Here is a 15952-nt window from a genome sequence, read left to right as displayed (position 1 = left end):
GGGGGGGGGGCTGCACAAAATGACAGAAAATTAATTTAACATTCATTCAAAAAGAAGAAAGAAAAAATGTTTCGAATAAACTGTTGCATTGTCACAGAGGTGATCTGAGAACACACACATACATATTCTGTACATAGGTTAGACAATTAGACAATGTTACTCGTGAAAACAAATAGGTCAATGACGAACAAAATAACTGGACGTATAGATAATGACAGCATTCTTTCACTATGAAATACCTTAACAGTGGACAACATGGGGGGAAAAAACAAGCAATTTCATCCACTTAAAACTGATAAATTCTCATGTAATCTGTGTAAAAATCATTCAGAAGCATTCTGGGATTAAGAAAAACTACAGCATGACATATATTTGTTGCTTTTAAGTCTCAGTCATAGCCAGTATAAATACATAGCCAGTTATATCAGATAGCTGATTGCTTGCTCTTGATTAACTGTGGTTACAAACTCACATGCCCCAAAGATATTATGGTGATATTTTATCAGGTCTGTTGAAAGATTTTGAGCAAGTAATCTGACATGTTTTTAATTACAGCAGTCCATTGATGCAGTTGTACAGCACTTACAGGAGACAAAAGAGTATATGACAGTGTTTTTAAACATTTTCAAAGTCCATTATTTACAAATGTGTTCACATCTTTAGTGGCTAGACAATGAGCTCAGCATCCAAACTGACCCATATTCATTTTCCATTATTATGTTTAGTTCTGCTTCTACAATACCACAGCAACCAAAATGACACACATACACACACAAAATCATCTCCGTTTCATACAAATCACTCAGCAATTCGGATAACACTATCTTTGGTCACAAAATGAGACAATTAATTCAGTCAGACAAAAAAAGACATTCAGCCATAATGCAGTTAAAATGTTTCCATTATTTGCCATGAATGAAAAGTTCAAGCAATAAATAAAAGGGATCTGGTAAGCAAGTCAAGAATTATTTTGTGTTATTATAAAGGGCTACAGACATACATTTTTAGAAATTTCTATTAAATGCCCACCACAACTCATAGCAGGAGGTGGTGCCTTATTGTTTGTCCTGTTCTCCTGCATCTGAATCTTGCCCTACACCAGGCTCTTCAGTCACCTCTGGGGTACAGCAGCGTTGAAGCAGCTGATGCAGCTGCTGCTGTATGTCATCAGGTCGCAGGGAATCTGGGGTGTCCTCCAGTCGTTCCAGGTGGGTTTGTTTGGCTTGGCCATTCTTCACTACTGTGCTTTTCTGAGTGCGTGTCTTATGCATCGGGGTCCTACAAATCAACATTGCAGAATCACAACTGGTGTGAAAAGATCATCTTTAAAATTGAATGATTAGTTAATTACATGTTGATCTTGTTTACCATTCCTTAACAGTTTACTTACACTTTCCAGACATTACAAATATATAACTTCAAATGACATATCACTTAGCCTTATTGACCAATCCTACTTTAGCAGCTGTGACTGTCTGCAATATTATTAGATAAGATATCTTAATGTGGAAGTCATATGTGTTTGGACAGTTTTATAGCTGAGGCAATTATAGTTTTACGTTAAATAATTGTTAATTTACCTTTAATTAATTTATACATTAAATCAGGTCAGAATAGAGGCAACAGTCACTAAAAAGTGAATTATAATGTTTAATTATAGATACTGATCTACCAGATAGACCAGCAGCAAACCAGTATAAACAACCAGCCTGAACTAACAAACTAATTTGTGCTGGTGTAGGCTGGTACATGCAGGAACAATACAATGTTGAATGCATTCTTAAAATCTGAATTGCATTGAAAACCTTATAAAATAAATCTAAATAACTTATCAACATGCAAAAAGTAATGGAGGTGGTGCTTAGAAATGGGTCAAGTGAGTATGAGATGTTAGTAAAATAATACACTGTAGCTATAGCATACAAAGCAGGGTGGTTTTTCACACAAACATGCCTCTACAATGACATTTTGACCTGCATAGTCTCTTATATTTTAAACCCCCACATTTTCTGGTTTAGCATCATAACTTTTTAAAATTATGAATAAATTGTGAAAACAGTCTGTCATCTTAAAGGGTTCCTATTATGTTTTAGTTTTTTTTACATTTTCAACTTCCTTTAGTGCGCAATGTTGCTGTTTGTACATGAAAAAGATCTGCAAAGTTACAAAGCACAAAGTCCACTCCAAAGGAAGTATTCACTATATCAATAAGTGCTGTTTCTAAACTCAATCAAGTGCCTCGATTGTAGTCCTGGGGCCCGTACTTCGTACGTCGCTTATTAAATCCGAGATGAAATGTTACATCCAAGATGATATCATCGTGCTAATCAGGATCTGGCTAATTCGGTTCTTCAAACGAGTTATCTGAGATAATTGCGCGTTCATGGATTGGTTTAAAAGGGGCTATGTATCGATACTCGGAACCACGATCAGGAATGCTGGCTGGCGGCAAGACAACAACGTAATCATATAATTAAAAAAGACACCTGACAAAAAACTTGATAAAACTACATAAATGTAATAATTGATAAATTAAATGTGCACTGTTTTTATTTTTTACATGATTCCCAATTATTTATATTCACGATTTCTAATATTTGTACAGGCTTTACATTTTTATTTCAATGTAGTAATTAGCAATTCATTTAATTTTATATTTGAACAGATTTGTTACATGACAGCATTAGTTAAAGTTTCTTAAGGGTCAAAATCATGTTATCTGCGCTCCATCAAGCCACTCCCCTAATAGCTGTCATCACTCAAATGAATGCACGACTCTTTCTACATTATCTGTATAGCATGTGTGTAAGACTCGAATACAATAATTAAGTAATAATTGACGAATATTATGACGAATACATCTTTCAGTGAGTAAAACTGTCTGTGTCTATAGTATTAAAGACTACACAACATTATTATATTATCTTTAAATTAATTTTTAAATGATTATAATTATTTTCAATTATTGTATCTGGATTAGTAGGGTACTCTTGTAATAAAGTAGCGGTGGTAGCGGACAGGCCTGAGGCTGAGACTAAGCAATGGCTAATGAAGATGTCAATCACAGAAAAAAAAAATGCATGACACTACAATAATCCATTAAACATTAGGTAAAGAACCTAAAATATAAACTAAAACACTCCAATGTTCATAATTCATCACAGCATAAACACTATTTAAAGTAAGTTTAAACTATTTAGAGAAAATATAATCGACATTTTCATAGTAAATGTTAAGATAATTCACATTACTTTCAAATAGCATGCATTATTTAAAGGCAACCTACAATTAACCAAATAAAATGATTATGCTGCAGGGTTTTTACTTCATCAACTGTAACAAATATTGGGCAAATATGGACATTACATAGTGCTGACTGAATCTGTGAAAAGACACAGAAAAGATTAAAGTTAAAGCATTTACCTTTTTGACCACCATGTTTCCATACTCATCAGTGTATTTCTCTTCTGTCACAGCCTGAGGAGGGATTTCGGGCATCTCGTCACCCTAAAAAATAGAATAAAAATCATACATGTAACACAAGCAAAATTAATTCATGTGTTTATAAAACCTGTTTTAATTGAACAAGTTAATGACAAGAAATGTGTTTTGTTTCATTAATGAGACCATTAGGGTTTCTGTAAGAATATAATGGTAACTGACTCCACCCACATTCACAGAAATTGATATACAGTCAGAGTTTTTGTTTATATATATTTTTTATTACTTACTATATATTCACTTACAATTCATATACTAATATTTTCTTTTTTGTTTCAAACTATGAGAGTGAAAATAATAATGCTAATGGAAAGGGTTAACCTCAGTCCTGAAAGAGAAATAATTTTTATGGGAAATGAAAAAAATATATAATTTTTTTTTATATATATATATATTAGTCTTTCATCATTGTAACAGCAAATGAAAACACTTTCAATGTTCCATATCATACCAAAATATGGAAATGGGAGTCCAATGACATCAGTGCACACACCCAAAACAGGTACCTGAATTATAACTTTGCACCGCACCACCCTGGTGGTCAACACCTCCTCCTCTGAACTATCAGACAGCAAACCTAGTTCTTCAGCTATTTCCTAAGAATAGCAGAGATGCATTGTGGTGGCATGTCTTAAGTAGTATTGTATATCTCATACACTTGCACGTCACACCATGCAAAGCCTGTACTCCGGAAGTTCCATTTACATGCAGTCAAGAAAAAAAATTGCTGTTTGTCAGTTGTCACATTATATCTAACACTTTAAGTTACTTCAGCTAAGTGAAAGCAATGGGTGCACACATATAACTATGTTTATTGATGTGAATCAAAACACCAAATAATAGTTTGCTCGTATTTAAATGTTTTGAAATGTTCCATTAGGGCTTGAGTAAGTTTGTTAGCACAGGCCAGGGAGTTACAGTCTCATAAGTCTCATTACAAACACAGCAGTCTTAAAAATACATCAAAACCATTATGGTGAATTAGTAAACATTCTCAAAATTGACCATTCTCTTGTAAACTGCACACTCCTCAAGAGTTGTCCATTTAGTCTTGATTTGTTAGTAGATTCAGAACTGAAAAAATATGTATTTCAGGGCAGACATGACACTACATTACTCCTGGGATATATTGTTATGAACGCACAATATTGACAGCTGCAAGCTCAACTTCTTACCATTTTTTTGTCATCTTGAGGGGCCAGTTTTTCTTAAATCATGTCCTAGATCTTCTTTTTGTTGCTGTGAACTTTCCATGTATCTCTTTTCATAGTACAACCTCTGCTGGGCCTTTTTCACAATGGAGTCAATGTGAGTGTCCCACTTCAGGTCCTGCGAGATTGTGGTGCCCAGGAACCTGAATGACTCCACTGCAGTCACAGTGCTGTCCATGATGGTGAGTGGGGGGAGTGCAGAGGGGTTTCTCCTGAAGTCCACGGTCATCTCCACAGTTTTGAGCGTGTTGAGCTCCAGGTTGTTGAGACTGCACCAGACAGCCAGCTGCTCGACCTCCTGTCTGTAAGCAGACTCGTCACCGTCCTGAATGAGGCCGATGAGTGTGGTGTCATCTGCAAACTTCAGGAGCTTGACAGAGGGGTCTTTAGATGTGCAGTCGTTGGTGTAGAGGGAGAAGAGCAGTGGGGAGAGAACACAACCCCGATGCCTGTTCCACTTTCAAGTGCAACAGACATGCTAGGTTGTTGAAGAGGACTGGACATTATTTGAGTTATTCTTTGTATTCCTTCAGTGGACAATTCTATGATTACAAACTGATTAACATCAATATCTTTGGAAACATCTGAAGATTCGTGTACACAGACAGGAATGATGTTACAATTCCCTTCATCCACAGAAGAAATCTCATTCTATAGAAAAGGATTCTATAGAATCTGTCAGAAACTTCCTCAATGTGGCGCTGTATATAATCCTCACTCTCACTTGGTTTCTTTGGAAGTGCAGCCTCATATTTATTCGGTAAGGAAGATGCAATTTCTGTATTTACATTTGATGGGGATGTAAAGAAATGTATTGCACTGGAAACAGGTGAGGTAATATAATCTTCTGAATTTTGCTTGAGTTCCACAGACAACTCATCGTAATCTGCCTCGGCATTCACAGATTCCAGCAGGGTGTGCCCAAAATCTGACAGGGTTGTTTGTCTCTTTCTCAGCTTGTACCCTTCCATTGAATTAATGGCTGGAACAATCTGTTCATCATCCTGTTACATCCTGATATGGGGGTGATACCGGGGGTCATATAGTCTATTCCTACATTACTTGAAGCTCCTTGATGGCTAATGTCAAAATCGTAATTGCACAATGTGCAAAATGCTAGACTTCATGTTAAATATTTTTCATAGGTTAGTACTCAGTCTGCACTCAGTTTGTGATATTCCTGTTATACAATATTTTAGAGTAAACAGTAGGAATGCAACAATACAGTTAGCCTAAGGTTCAATAAATACCTCCGTTTTTTAAACACAGTTTTCAGTTTGGTTCTGATGGTTTGGCACAACAGAGTTCTTTTTAGAGATTTTAAATGCTATTTAAAAAAAGCAAACTCCAGTATACTTTACGTAAAACTCCAGTACATTGATGTACACTGTAGAAAAACATGCATTATCACATGTCTACCTTAAATTTATTTTGAGAGAAGTATTATTTTTATAGATTGGCCATTATTTAGTGCTATGAACACATGTAATGTCTGTTTCATTCATAGTGGATACCAGAGGGCGCCCCTGCGCAGAAAGTCCACATATGCATCACCGAAGAAATAGAGCTCACGACTCCAGGAAATACCATACACGTGTTTCCTCATCTCAGCGCACGACTCACGGACCCACAAATAGAGCCAGTTTGGAGAGAAATAAAAAAACACGGAAAACGCACTGATTGGTTGAACTCCTCATCTTTTTCTGTTGCTTGTTTACTGTGCATGGACAGGTCACCGGGTTTTTGCGTAGTTTAGAGTGACTAATCGTACCAGGGTACTTTAAGGTCAAAATGCGTACAGGTTGGCAGGTCTGGTATTGTTTGATGATTCTTTGGAAATAGTACCACCTTTGTAAACTGGGCCATAAACGTGAGACTGCGGTCTCCAGGGAACAGCTTTGTACAGGTTAAAGAAGGGACTTACTTTTTTGATATTGCCTGGGAATTGTTGCCTCAGTCCAACCATATCAAAGGAACTGTGTGCTGAGGCTCCGACCACCCTGACAAATAGATAATCAAATTTAAATAACTTATTACAGTGTATTATTAAAATAAAAGTTATGGTATAGGTCAGGAATAGAATTAACTTACTCTGAACCCATCTCTTTGTCTGTCAGCAACCTCTCTTTCTTGGAATCATCAAAGGAAGATACATTGCAGAAGAGATCCTCGACAGATGCCACCAGAGGTCCAAGTTCTGATCCTTTTTGTGTGACTTCTGCTCGCCGATCTGGCCTGGGACTGTCCATGTCCTCCTGTAGGGCTGAAAAACCTGCAAAGCCAACATAGTTTCTGTTGAGATGTTGTAACATCATTGTAAAATTCAGCGATTCTTCTGGAAAAGTGATGAATAATAATGTGACTTTCTATATTAAAAAACACCAACCAAATAAGTTTCAAGTTATTATCATCCATACCTTCACTATGATCCAATGATATGGTTTGCTCAATTTCTGCATAGGTGTGTGATGACTGGTCTTGACTGGACTGGATGATTTTTGTTTCGATGAGATTAACAATGTCCACACGATTTATTTTTGAAAGTGTCCTCATCAAAGTGTTCTCTGCTGATACGTGGAGAGATTATGTTATGTATATTTGTGTCTACTAGAATGCACCAGACAACCAGACAATGTGAGTGATCCTCCTTCTTTGGCAGAACCCACAGTCACAATGCCATAATATCATAATTTGTTTCCTTTTACTATGTACATAACACTGGGCATCACAACACTACCCCAAGTCAAAAGAGCATGATGTTCTGGTGGTAAAATATGGCTATTTTATGTTACATGTCTGCTTGTAATATTTCACCCAAAATGAAAATTATATAAATAATTACTCACCCACATGTCATTCCAAACCCGTAAGACCTTCATTCATCTTCGGAACACAAATTGAGGTATTTTTTTTATGAAATCCGAGAGCTTTTTGACCCTGCATAGACAGTAATGCAACTGAAACGTTCCCAGGCCCAGAAATGTAGTAAGTACATCTATAAAATAGTCAATGTGACAACAGTGGTTCAACCGTAATTTGGAACGACATGAGGGTGAGCAATTAATGATAGAATTTTCATTTTGGGGTGACCTATATCTTTAAGTGCCAAAATGAAGAAGAAATAAATAATCAAAGCTGCACTACAGAACACTGGCCTCTCTATTTCTATGAAATTGAAACAAAGTTGCATGTTACTTGCAGAGTATTTCTTTTACATCAGTTGTTTTTTGGCACTTCTGTACAGCGTGGATGAATATGATGCTTACCCCATGGTTACTGGTGATCACCATATAAGTGCAGATTTGTCATGCTGCACCAAGACAATAAATAAGATATTCCGACAAAGTCTATATCAGAAAAAATAATCTGAGCAGGTAAATATCATATCTGCCACTCTGGTTCAGATCTTGTTTTGTCACAGGCTCTGTCGCTTTCCCTTTTTGATTGCAGACTCACTGAGTTTGATGTTTTGATAATTTCACAGAGATCAGTAAGGGTTGCTGTTTAGAACAGTCCATATTCATCACCAAATAGCTGATTAGTTCAAATTCTATGCAACAGTGCTGTTTTAGACACTGTTTTTATGTACTTGCTCAAATGTTTTTTAACCAAAAATTTTCAATGATGCATTTTTTTAAATATAATTGTAGAACATTTATTGAATTCTATTTGTAAAGCAGTTGCTGCTGAATTAATTACAGAAAAGTGGTTTCAGAAGGGTGCTGCACATTTGTGGTGGCCGAGCAGAAAACTTTAAAATATTTTTTTTTATTAAATCTCAGATTTAATACTGTTTGCTATCTGCAATGCAAATTTAGATACAAACTAATGGAAAACCCATGATCAGTAGTCTTACCTGTAGTATTTTTGCCCTCCCTTCCTTTCCATAGCCTTATGAGGGCATGGCTTTGGTCTTGTACAGAATTTGGATTCTCATTTTTTATCTGATTGATCTGTACCTCACTGAATTCAAGCTCTCGAGCGAATTCTGATTGAACAAAAACACATTGGTAATAAATCATGCATTTAATTCAGATCAACAAAGTATACTTATGAAACAAAGTGTCCTAATGACTGTAAGGCAGTATATGCTGAAATAAAGTTTACAAAGACAAAAAGTAGTGATGACAATTATTGCAAACAAATGAAAAAATGTGAGTATAGAGCAGTGGTTCCCAAACATTTTGAAACCAAGGCACCGTTTAAAGTTTATATGAATACTTTCTGTATAATTTTGTATACTTACTGTATTGCTTTGTCAACATCTAAGTCACTGTAAATGAATTAATGTAATGACAAACTTCTGTAAGCTGGTTAATTGATATTCAAAAAAGCCACTTACCTGACCAGCTGAAACCAAGGTGGTCTGCTATTACAGCCAGGCGACCCTCTTTCCTGTCAGCCTCATCTTGTGGATCTACTGCAAATTCCAGCAAAGCAGCAAGAGCCACATAAGAACACAAATCTAATACTAGAACTTTTTTTTATTTTATTTTTTACAATTTATCATTTAATGTTAAGATAAATAAGGTCACTGGCTTTCTCATGCAGAAAATACATCAATTCATATTTTTTACTATACTTTTTAAGCCAACATTTCTGAGCAAATACACAACAGAAACCATTATCATTTTAGACTCATTTTCAAGCAATGAGCAAATACTAGGTAAACTATCAATCATGAATAAATACTATGAATAATTATCCTAGGATATGCGAACATTAGAAAAAAATGTATCAACAGCACCTTACAACTTATGTTTTAAATTTAACCAATTCTGTCATAATGTTATATGTAGTCAATGAATATATTGGCAAAAACACTAGATAAATACCCCCCACTGCATTTGGTTTTATATTAATGTTGAGATTTAAGTCAGATAAATGAAAAAGAGACACAAAGTCACAAACATCAAAGTACCACTATGAAGAGTTGAAGCATTAGATAGAAGACAGAGAAGCAGCACTTTCATCACTGAGGTGCTAAGGTAGATGAGAAAGAGATAATGGCCCCCAAGAGATGGGGGATACCTTGACTTCGGACTCTATCAGCAGGGATTTGTTCCATCTGCGTCTCAACGGGGTTGTCCCATCTGGGCCTAATAACCAAGGAATCCTCAGGGAAAGTCATTTGGATGTAAGTGAAAGGTTCACTCTCTATTACTGAGGCATTGATGGTGTTGCTTTCATCGTCAGATAAGGCAACAGCCTCCTGTTTGTCTTTCTCTGCCTGAGCCAAACTCTCCACTACCTTAGCTGCCTCATGACTAATCTCTTCAAAAAATGGAATGGACTGTTTGTTTGTGTCAGTTCGCTGAACCTTTTTTTGTTTTGCTGGTGTGGAAGTTTGAACTGGCTGGTCAGGCTTTCCCCTGATTGGTAATTTCGAAGGAAGTGTCTTAGTTGTGCTGGATAGATCAGTGTTTGTTGGACGATTCTGGCCCTTTTTGGCTGTTTTTTTGGTGCAATCACTTTCACAGAAGCTCTTGACTTTAGAAGACTTTGTTAAACTGGAGGCTATGGATGGGCCTGTGTCTGTCTCAGATTTTCTCCTTGATTGAGGTTTTATGGGCAAATTTGACTTCTTATCCGTGGCAAGTTCTTCACATTCAGACCTTAGGGAGCTGGCCTTAACAGGGATTCGGGATTTTGGTTTCTCTCCCTCTTTGGAGGTGGACATATCTTTTCTAGTCGTAGATGATAGAGATGCTGCAGTGTAATGCTTAGATGCAAGTTTACTGTGGGATTCTGTCTTTTCAGGTGATTTGGTTTGTTCTATTACTGAGTGCTGATCATCTGGGGAGGAATCTGAGGACTCTTGGTCTTGTTGGGAACGAACTGATCTAGTAACTGTTGACACTGCTGTCTGGACATTGGCTATGACAGTGTCAGAGGAACCAGGATCAGATTCAAAATGTACCTCACTCATAACTTTGTCTGATTTAATTTCTAACATTGTTTGGTTCTTCTCTGAGGTTTTGGTTGAGGCAGAAATATCTAATTTGATGGGGGGTCTAGATTTGGAAAAATCTGACTTTGCAGCTGCGGTCAGGTTATCCCCAGCAGGAGAATGTACAGATACATCTGCAGCCTCTTTAAGGAGGTCTTCATCCTCCTCTGCATTTACTTGCAAAGAGAGGTTACAACCAATCTCATTCTCAGCATCATTGGATGTTCTAACAGCTTCATTACCTCCTTCTTCAGCTATGACCTCTACAATGGGTTGCTCTATTCGGTAAAATGCAAAACCTTCCTCCTCGTAACTCCTTTTTGTCATGTCTATCGCACCACTTCTTGTCATCTCAAAAAGTTTTCCTTCTTGAAAAAGGAAAGGATTTTGTTCGCTTGTTGGTGTACCCTCCTCAGTGGGTGTCCTTGATGGTGTTATGTCTGAAGTAGCCCCTTGGGAATGCCGATCTACAGCCAGACCCAAGATCTTTTGCTCTTCCTCTTTGACTCTTGCTGCAAATGCATCATCATCTTCTCGCGTTGAATTCCAGGCGTCTGTCTCTGCTTTTGCTGTAACTCCTCTAGATTCAGTCTTAGGAGGTTCCTCCTCAGCATTATCTTCCTCTGTGTCATCATAAATACATATTTCTGGTTTAAACGTTTCTTTTGTTTGCCCAATAATAATTGGAATAGAATCAATATCTAAGCTGCCACTACAAATATCAACATAAGATGTCCCTGCATGCCTCATGTAATCCCCTTTAATCTCATCCGTTACATTAGACTCTTCTTGACTATGTGATTTGCAGTCAACATTTTGGGAATTAGCTGCCTCCTTCTGTTGTTCATGACTGTACATTTCTTGAATTCCTTTTGATCTTTTTAAGCTTTGCTCTTTTTGTTCATCAGTTATATTTGCAACCAGATTTTTGCTGTTAGAGGCAGTTTTGTTCAGCTGTACTAACTCTGAATCAACATAATTTTTGTCCTTAAATTTCTGACTAAGAGACTCTTGAAGGTGTGGTTTTATGGTATGCTTTTCTGAGACAGACTGTGGTCTCCTCATTGCTGATTCAGCTGAAGATGCTGCACTGTGGGCCATGGTTTGTTGAATGTCATCAGGTGTTTGGGGGCTCTTATGAATACCTGCTGGAAAAGGAGAGGGAGGTTGTACTTTAATGATCGGTTCAACAGACCGTGCTATCTCTGAGGCTTGTTTGAGTTCCCTAAACCCAACATCACCCAAAGAGGATGTTTCATGTTTGGATGCAAGCCCAAACAATTTGAAGCTGTCATCTCCTGCATCAGATGCTACCAAGGTCTGAGAGGATTCACTATCTTTTCTATTTTCATTTTTGTCTTTTGCATCTTGTTCCATTTCATCAAATGTTTTTATTTTGGCAGCCATTTTAAACATCTCTTCCTCTTGAGTAATTTTCCTCTGTGTCAGGCCACACTTCAACTCACTCTTGAAGGTGTGGTTTTATGGTATGCTTTTCTGAGACAGACTGTGGTCTCCTCATTGCTGATTCAGCTGAAGATGCTGCACTGTGGGCCATGGTTTGTTGAATGTCATCAGGTGTTTGGGGGATCTTATGAATACCTGCTGGAAAAGGAGAGGGAGGTTGTACTTTAATGATCGGTTCAACAGACCGTGCTATCTCTGAGGCTTGTTTGAGTTCCCTAAACCCAACATCACCCAAAGAGGATGTTTCATGTTTGGATGCAAGCCCAAACAATTTGAAGCTGTCATCTCCTGCATCAGATGCTACCAAGGTCTGAGAGGATTCACTATCTTTTCTATTGTCATTTTTGTCTTTTGCATCTTGTTCCATTTCATCAAATGTTTTTATTTTGGCAGCCATTTTAAACATCTCTTCCTCTTGAGTAATTTTCCTCTGTGTCAGGCCACACTTCAACTCGTCATCTTCTACTGTCTCCTCTGGGATTACTGATGGTTTAAAGGGAACAATCAGGACCATGGGGTCTGGGGTTTTAGGATTGACCTCATAACTTACCTCTTCAGAACTTGGTGTGTCAGGTGAGAGAGGACTCTTACCCGAACTTGTCATCAGGGACGTCTGCTCACAACTGTCATCATCGGCATTACCCTCCTGTTCTTTGAGCATTCTACTATGCAAACTGTCTGGTGGGATTTCAGGGGCTTTGGAGGATGTCAGGGGCCCTGTGGTCACACTGGGTTGTTCTACTGTAGGTGGAAAAGCCAGGTTGGTTTTCATCTCTATGGGGCTGCTTTCTAAAGAGTCAAGACACGGGGATTCTTTTGTTGGACTAGGCTCAATAGAGTCTGGGGTTTTATGGGAAGAGTTGTCTTCCATCAAGGGACTACCCTCTAAAGAGTCCTTGTGGCTAATAGTAAAAGAGTCATCAGCTACTGGACTAAGGTTCTCTGAATCTTGGTGACTAAGAGGTAGCACTAAACCACCATGATCCTGTGTAGCTGCCCTTGAGGCCAGGGAGTCCGCAGAGGTTGGTATTGGTTGACCATCAAAGGATTCCTCATCACTCAAAAAACACTCTAGTGTTTCAGATGTTCTTTTTGTCAGTTTTCGAGATTTAGATGTCTTGGATGACACAGAAACAATATCCTTATCAACAGAAGTTTTTTCCCCCTCAAAGTTCACCCCCCTATTTGCATGAGGAATAGATATAGACTCACTTTTTGTTGGTTCATCCACTGCATGGCTCAACGATGGATGATGAACTGTAGCTTCAGATGCCTGTTCATTAGTTGTCTTCATCTCAGTAGAAAAGGAAACATATACTTTACTTGTCTTGGCTTTAGGGGTGACTGCTACTGATTTTGTGGTCTTTGTAAGTATAGACTGAGCTGTTTTTTTCTGTGATAATGAGAGGCTCTCAGGGCTTGTTTCTGGAGTCTCAGCCATGCCCTCATGTTTGTAACTTTCCTCAGAACTCAAAGGAGCTTCCACTTCAGCGAGGCTGGCATTGGGTGAGTCGACCAATGCTTCATGTCTAATGCTGTCAGAGATGGCATAAAACGCACTGTTCTCTGTACCATTATCAGGCAATATATCTCTGCGCTGTTCTGACAAATTTTGAGGAATTGCTGTTGTCATGCTTGAGTGAGTAAAATGACCTGCTGACACGATTCCAGAAACCAAAGCCTCACCACTCTTTTCCTGTGGATGCTGACGACTCTTTTGACTCGTATCTTCTTCAATGTCTTCAGAGTATTTTATGTGTGGACTAATTTTGACTTCTTTTTCTTCATGGTGATCTTCAGGCTTTAAAACATCAAGAGACACTTCTTCATGTGAGCGTGCTTGGGGTAGACTTTGTGACTTTGTAAAGATAGCCTCTGGTTTACTCACTATTGTGCATTCTGTTTTGGAAGGCCCTTTGTGCTCAAAGAGCCCAGATTTTCTTTTTGAGGGGTCTTGGCCAGTTTGAAATGCTCTCATTAGTTCTCTCACAGACATGGTTTCTTCTAGTCTCCCAGGCTCAGAGCTTCGTGACCTAGAAGGAGACTGCTTCTGGGGTGAAGAAGTCAGGCCTGATGTTTTCTGATCTTTGACAACAGAAGATGCTTTAGCTTCTGTAGCTGTATATAGAGGTTTTTGGCCTGTTCGTTTTTTCTGACCTTTTTGTTCTTCCTCTACTTTCTTTTGAAGAGCCTTAACTTTCTCTTTAATGGAACCGATTGGTGTCTCACCAACTGGTGAAACAGGATACTTTTTTTGGTCTCCAGGGACTGGTAGAAAGGCATCCCCTTTGGAAGACTTCCTGGCACTTTTACTAGCAATGCTTTCTTTTGTGCTAAATGACTGGGTTTCATCGGTGTGGCCTTGAGGTCCTTTTCTTCTGACTGGCTTTTTTACTTCTGTTGTATGGGCCTTAGTGTCTTTTGCCACTGTAGGGACTATTTTTTGACCACCTCTGCGCAGAACAACCTCAGTGAACCTTTGCTGTGATGGAGACTCTTGGGATGTAGGCCTAGATGTTTCAGGTGCATCCAATAAGTATTCCTTAACTTCAGCACTGGGAACAGTCTCTATGCCAGGCCTGTCCCTAGCACCCTTTGGTCTCTGTGATCCTCTGTTGACTCGAACTTCCTTTAGACGTGATTCTTGAGATTCAAAGGCAGCCATCATTTTTGCCTCTTCGATTTCACTTTCCGTTAGGAGAACCCACCCCTCATCCTTCCTATATGGACGGCTGTCTGTTTTTGCAGACTCTTCCTTGTCACATGTTCCACTTCTCAGAATTTTGCTAACTTTCTCCAAATCCTCTTTGACTTTTTCCATTATCTCAAAAGGCTCTGCTGACACCTCCTCCACCCCCTTATCTAAATAATCCCCTTGCATGGGACCCGTTTTCACTGAGGAATCAGTGGTCAGAATAGCAGTCATTTTGATAAGGTCTTGTTTCATCTCTGACACTTCAGAGAGTAAATCTGGACTTGCAAGAGCAGGAGAGTCTCGGATCAATTGTGTTTTCAGGAATGAGGTTTCAGTTTTTTCATTGTCTTCATCATCTTCCATTTGGATGACATTTAAGGAGCAAATTAACCAAAATTTAAATTAAAGGGACAGAGATTGGAAAAGGAAATAAGGGATAAATTCATCAAGATGACAAAAAGCTAAGTGGACTGTGGGATAATGAGTGGATAGTCTACTGGACTTGTGGAAGAATAACAACTGCAAAGTAAATACTAACCAATTCTTAAAGACAACAGAAGAATAAGCAGGAAACTTGCTTGTTCACGTTTGGTTCAACGGGACACTCACACACAAACAAAAAAGACAAACTACTGTGATAATTAAAAAGGGAGATGAAATAAGCCAACCCAAACACTGGGACATGTACTGAAAAACAGTGACACAAAGTAGACATTGCTCATGTATAACTCATGTCTAGAGAAGAAAGAAAGAGAGGGAGAAAGAAAGAAAGAAAGAAAGAAAGAAAGAAAGAGAGAATTCAAGAGAGAGCTTAATAAAACAACTCATTAAAACATTTTTTAAGAAAGCAAGTGATATAACTAAAATTGAATACAGCAAAAAAAGTGTTTTTAGAACGCGGAAATAAAGAAAAAACAACATAAGCAGAATGTTTTTTTTATCATAACTGAAAGTGAAATTATTATTATTCTTATTTAATATTAGTAGTGGCAATGATGAATAGTGGTAAACAAAGAGCAGTTCCATAAATCATTCACACACACACACACACACACACACACACACACACACACACACACACACACACATAATACAAAATACTCTATTTAACCTTTTTTTTGATATACA

General features: G+C 38.0%; 1 protein-coding gene across 1 annotated transcript in view; it reads right to left on the bottom strand.

Annotated features, from left to right (window-relative positions):
• Window positions 1–56: 56 nt before the first annotated feature.
• The window catches only part of LOC107561528 (ankyrin-2-like), a 168761-nt gene continuing 152865 nt past the window's right edge, over window positions 57–15952 (bottom strand). The window contains 9 exon segments of the mRNA XM_016245991.1: window positions 57–1278; window positions 3424–3507; window positions 6637–6712; window positions 6804–6984; window positions 7130–7276; window positions 8569–8700; window positions 9055–9132; window positions 9744–12128; window positions 12130–15180. Coding sequence (XP_016101477.1) covers window positions 1264–1278; window positions 3424–3507; window positions 6637–6712; window positions 6804–6984; window positions 7130–7276; window positions 8569–8700; window positions 9055–9132; window positions 9744–12128; window positions 12130–15180 — 6149 coding nt within the window. The 3' untranslated portion in view covers window positions 57–1263.

This window comes from Sinocyclocheilus grahami, unplaced genomic scaffold (assembly GCF_001515645.1).
Source record: "Sinocyclocheilus grahami isolate Dianchi unplaced genomic scaffold, SAMN03320097.WGS_v1.1 scaffold777.1, whole genome shotgun sequence".
NCBI classification, from domain to species: domain Eukaryota; kingdom Metazoa; phylum Chordata; class Actinopteri; order Cypriniformes; family Cyprinidae; genus Sinocyclocheilus; species Sinocyclocheilus grahami.
Note: the sequence above shows the minus strand (reverse complement) of the source record. Positions and strands in the feature narration are given on the sequence as shown.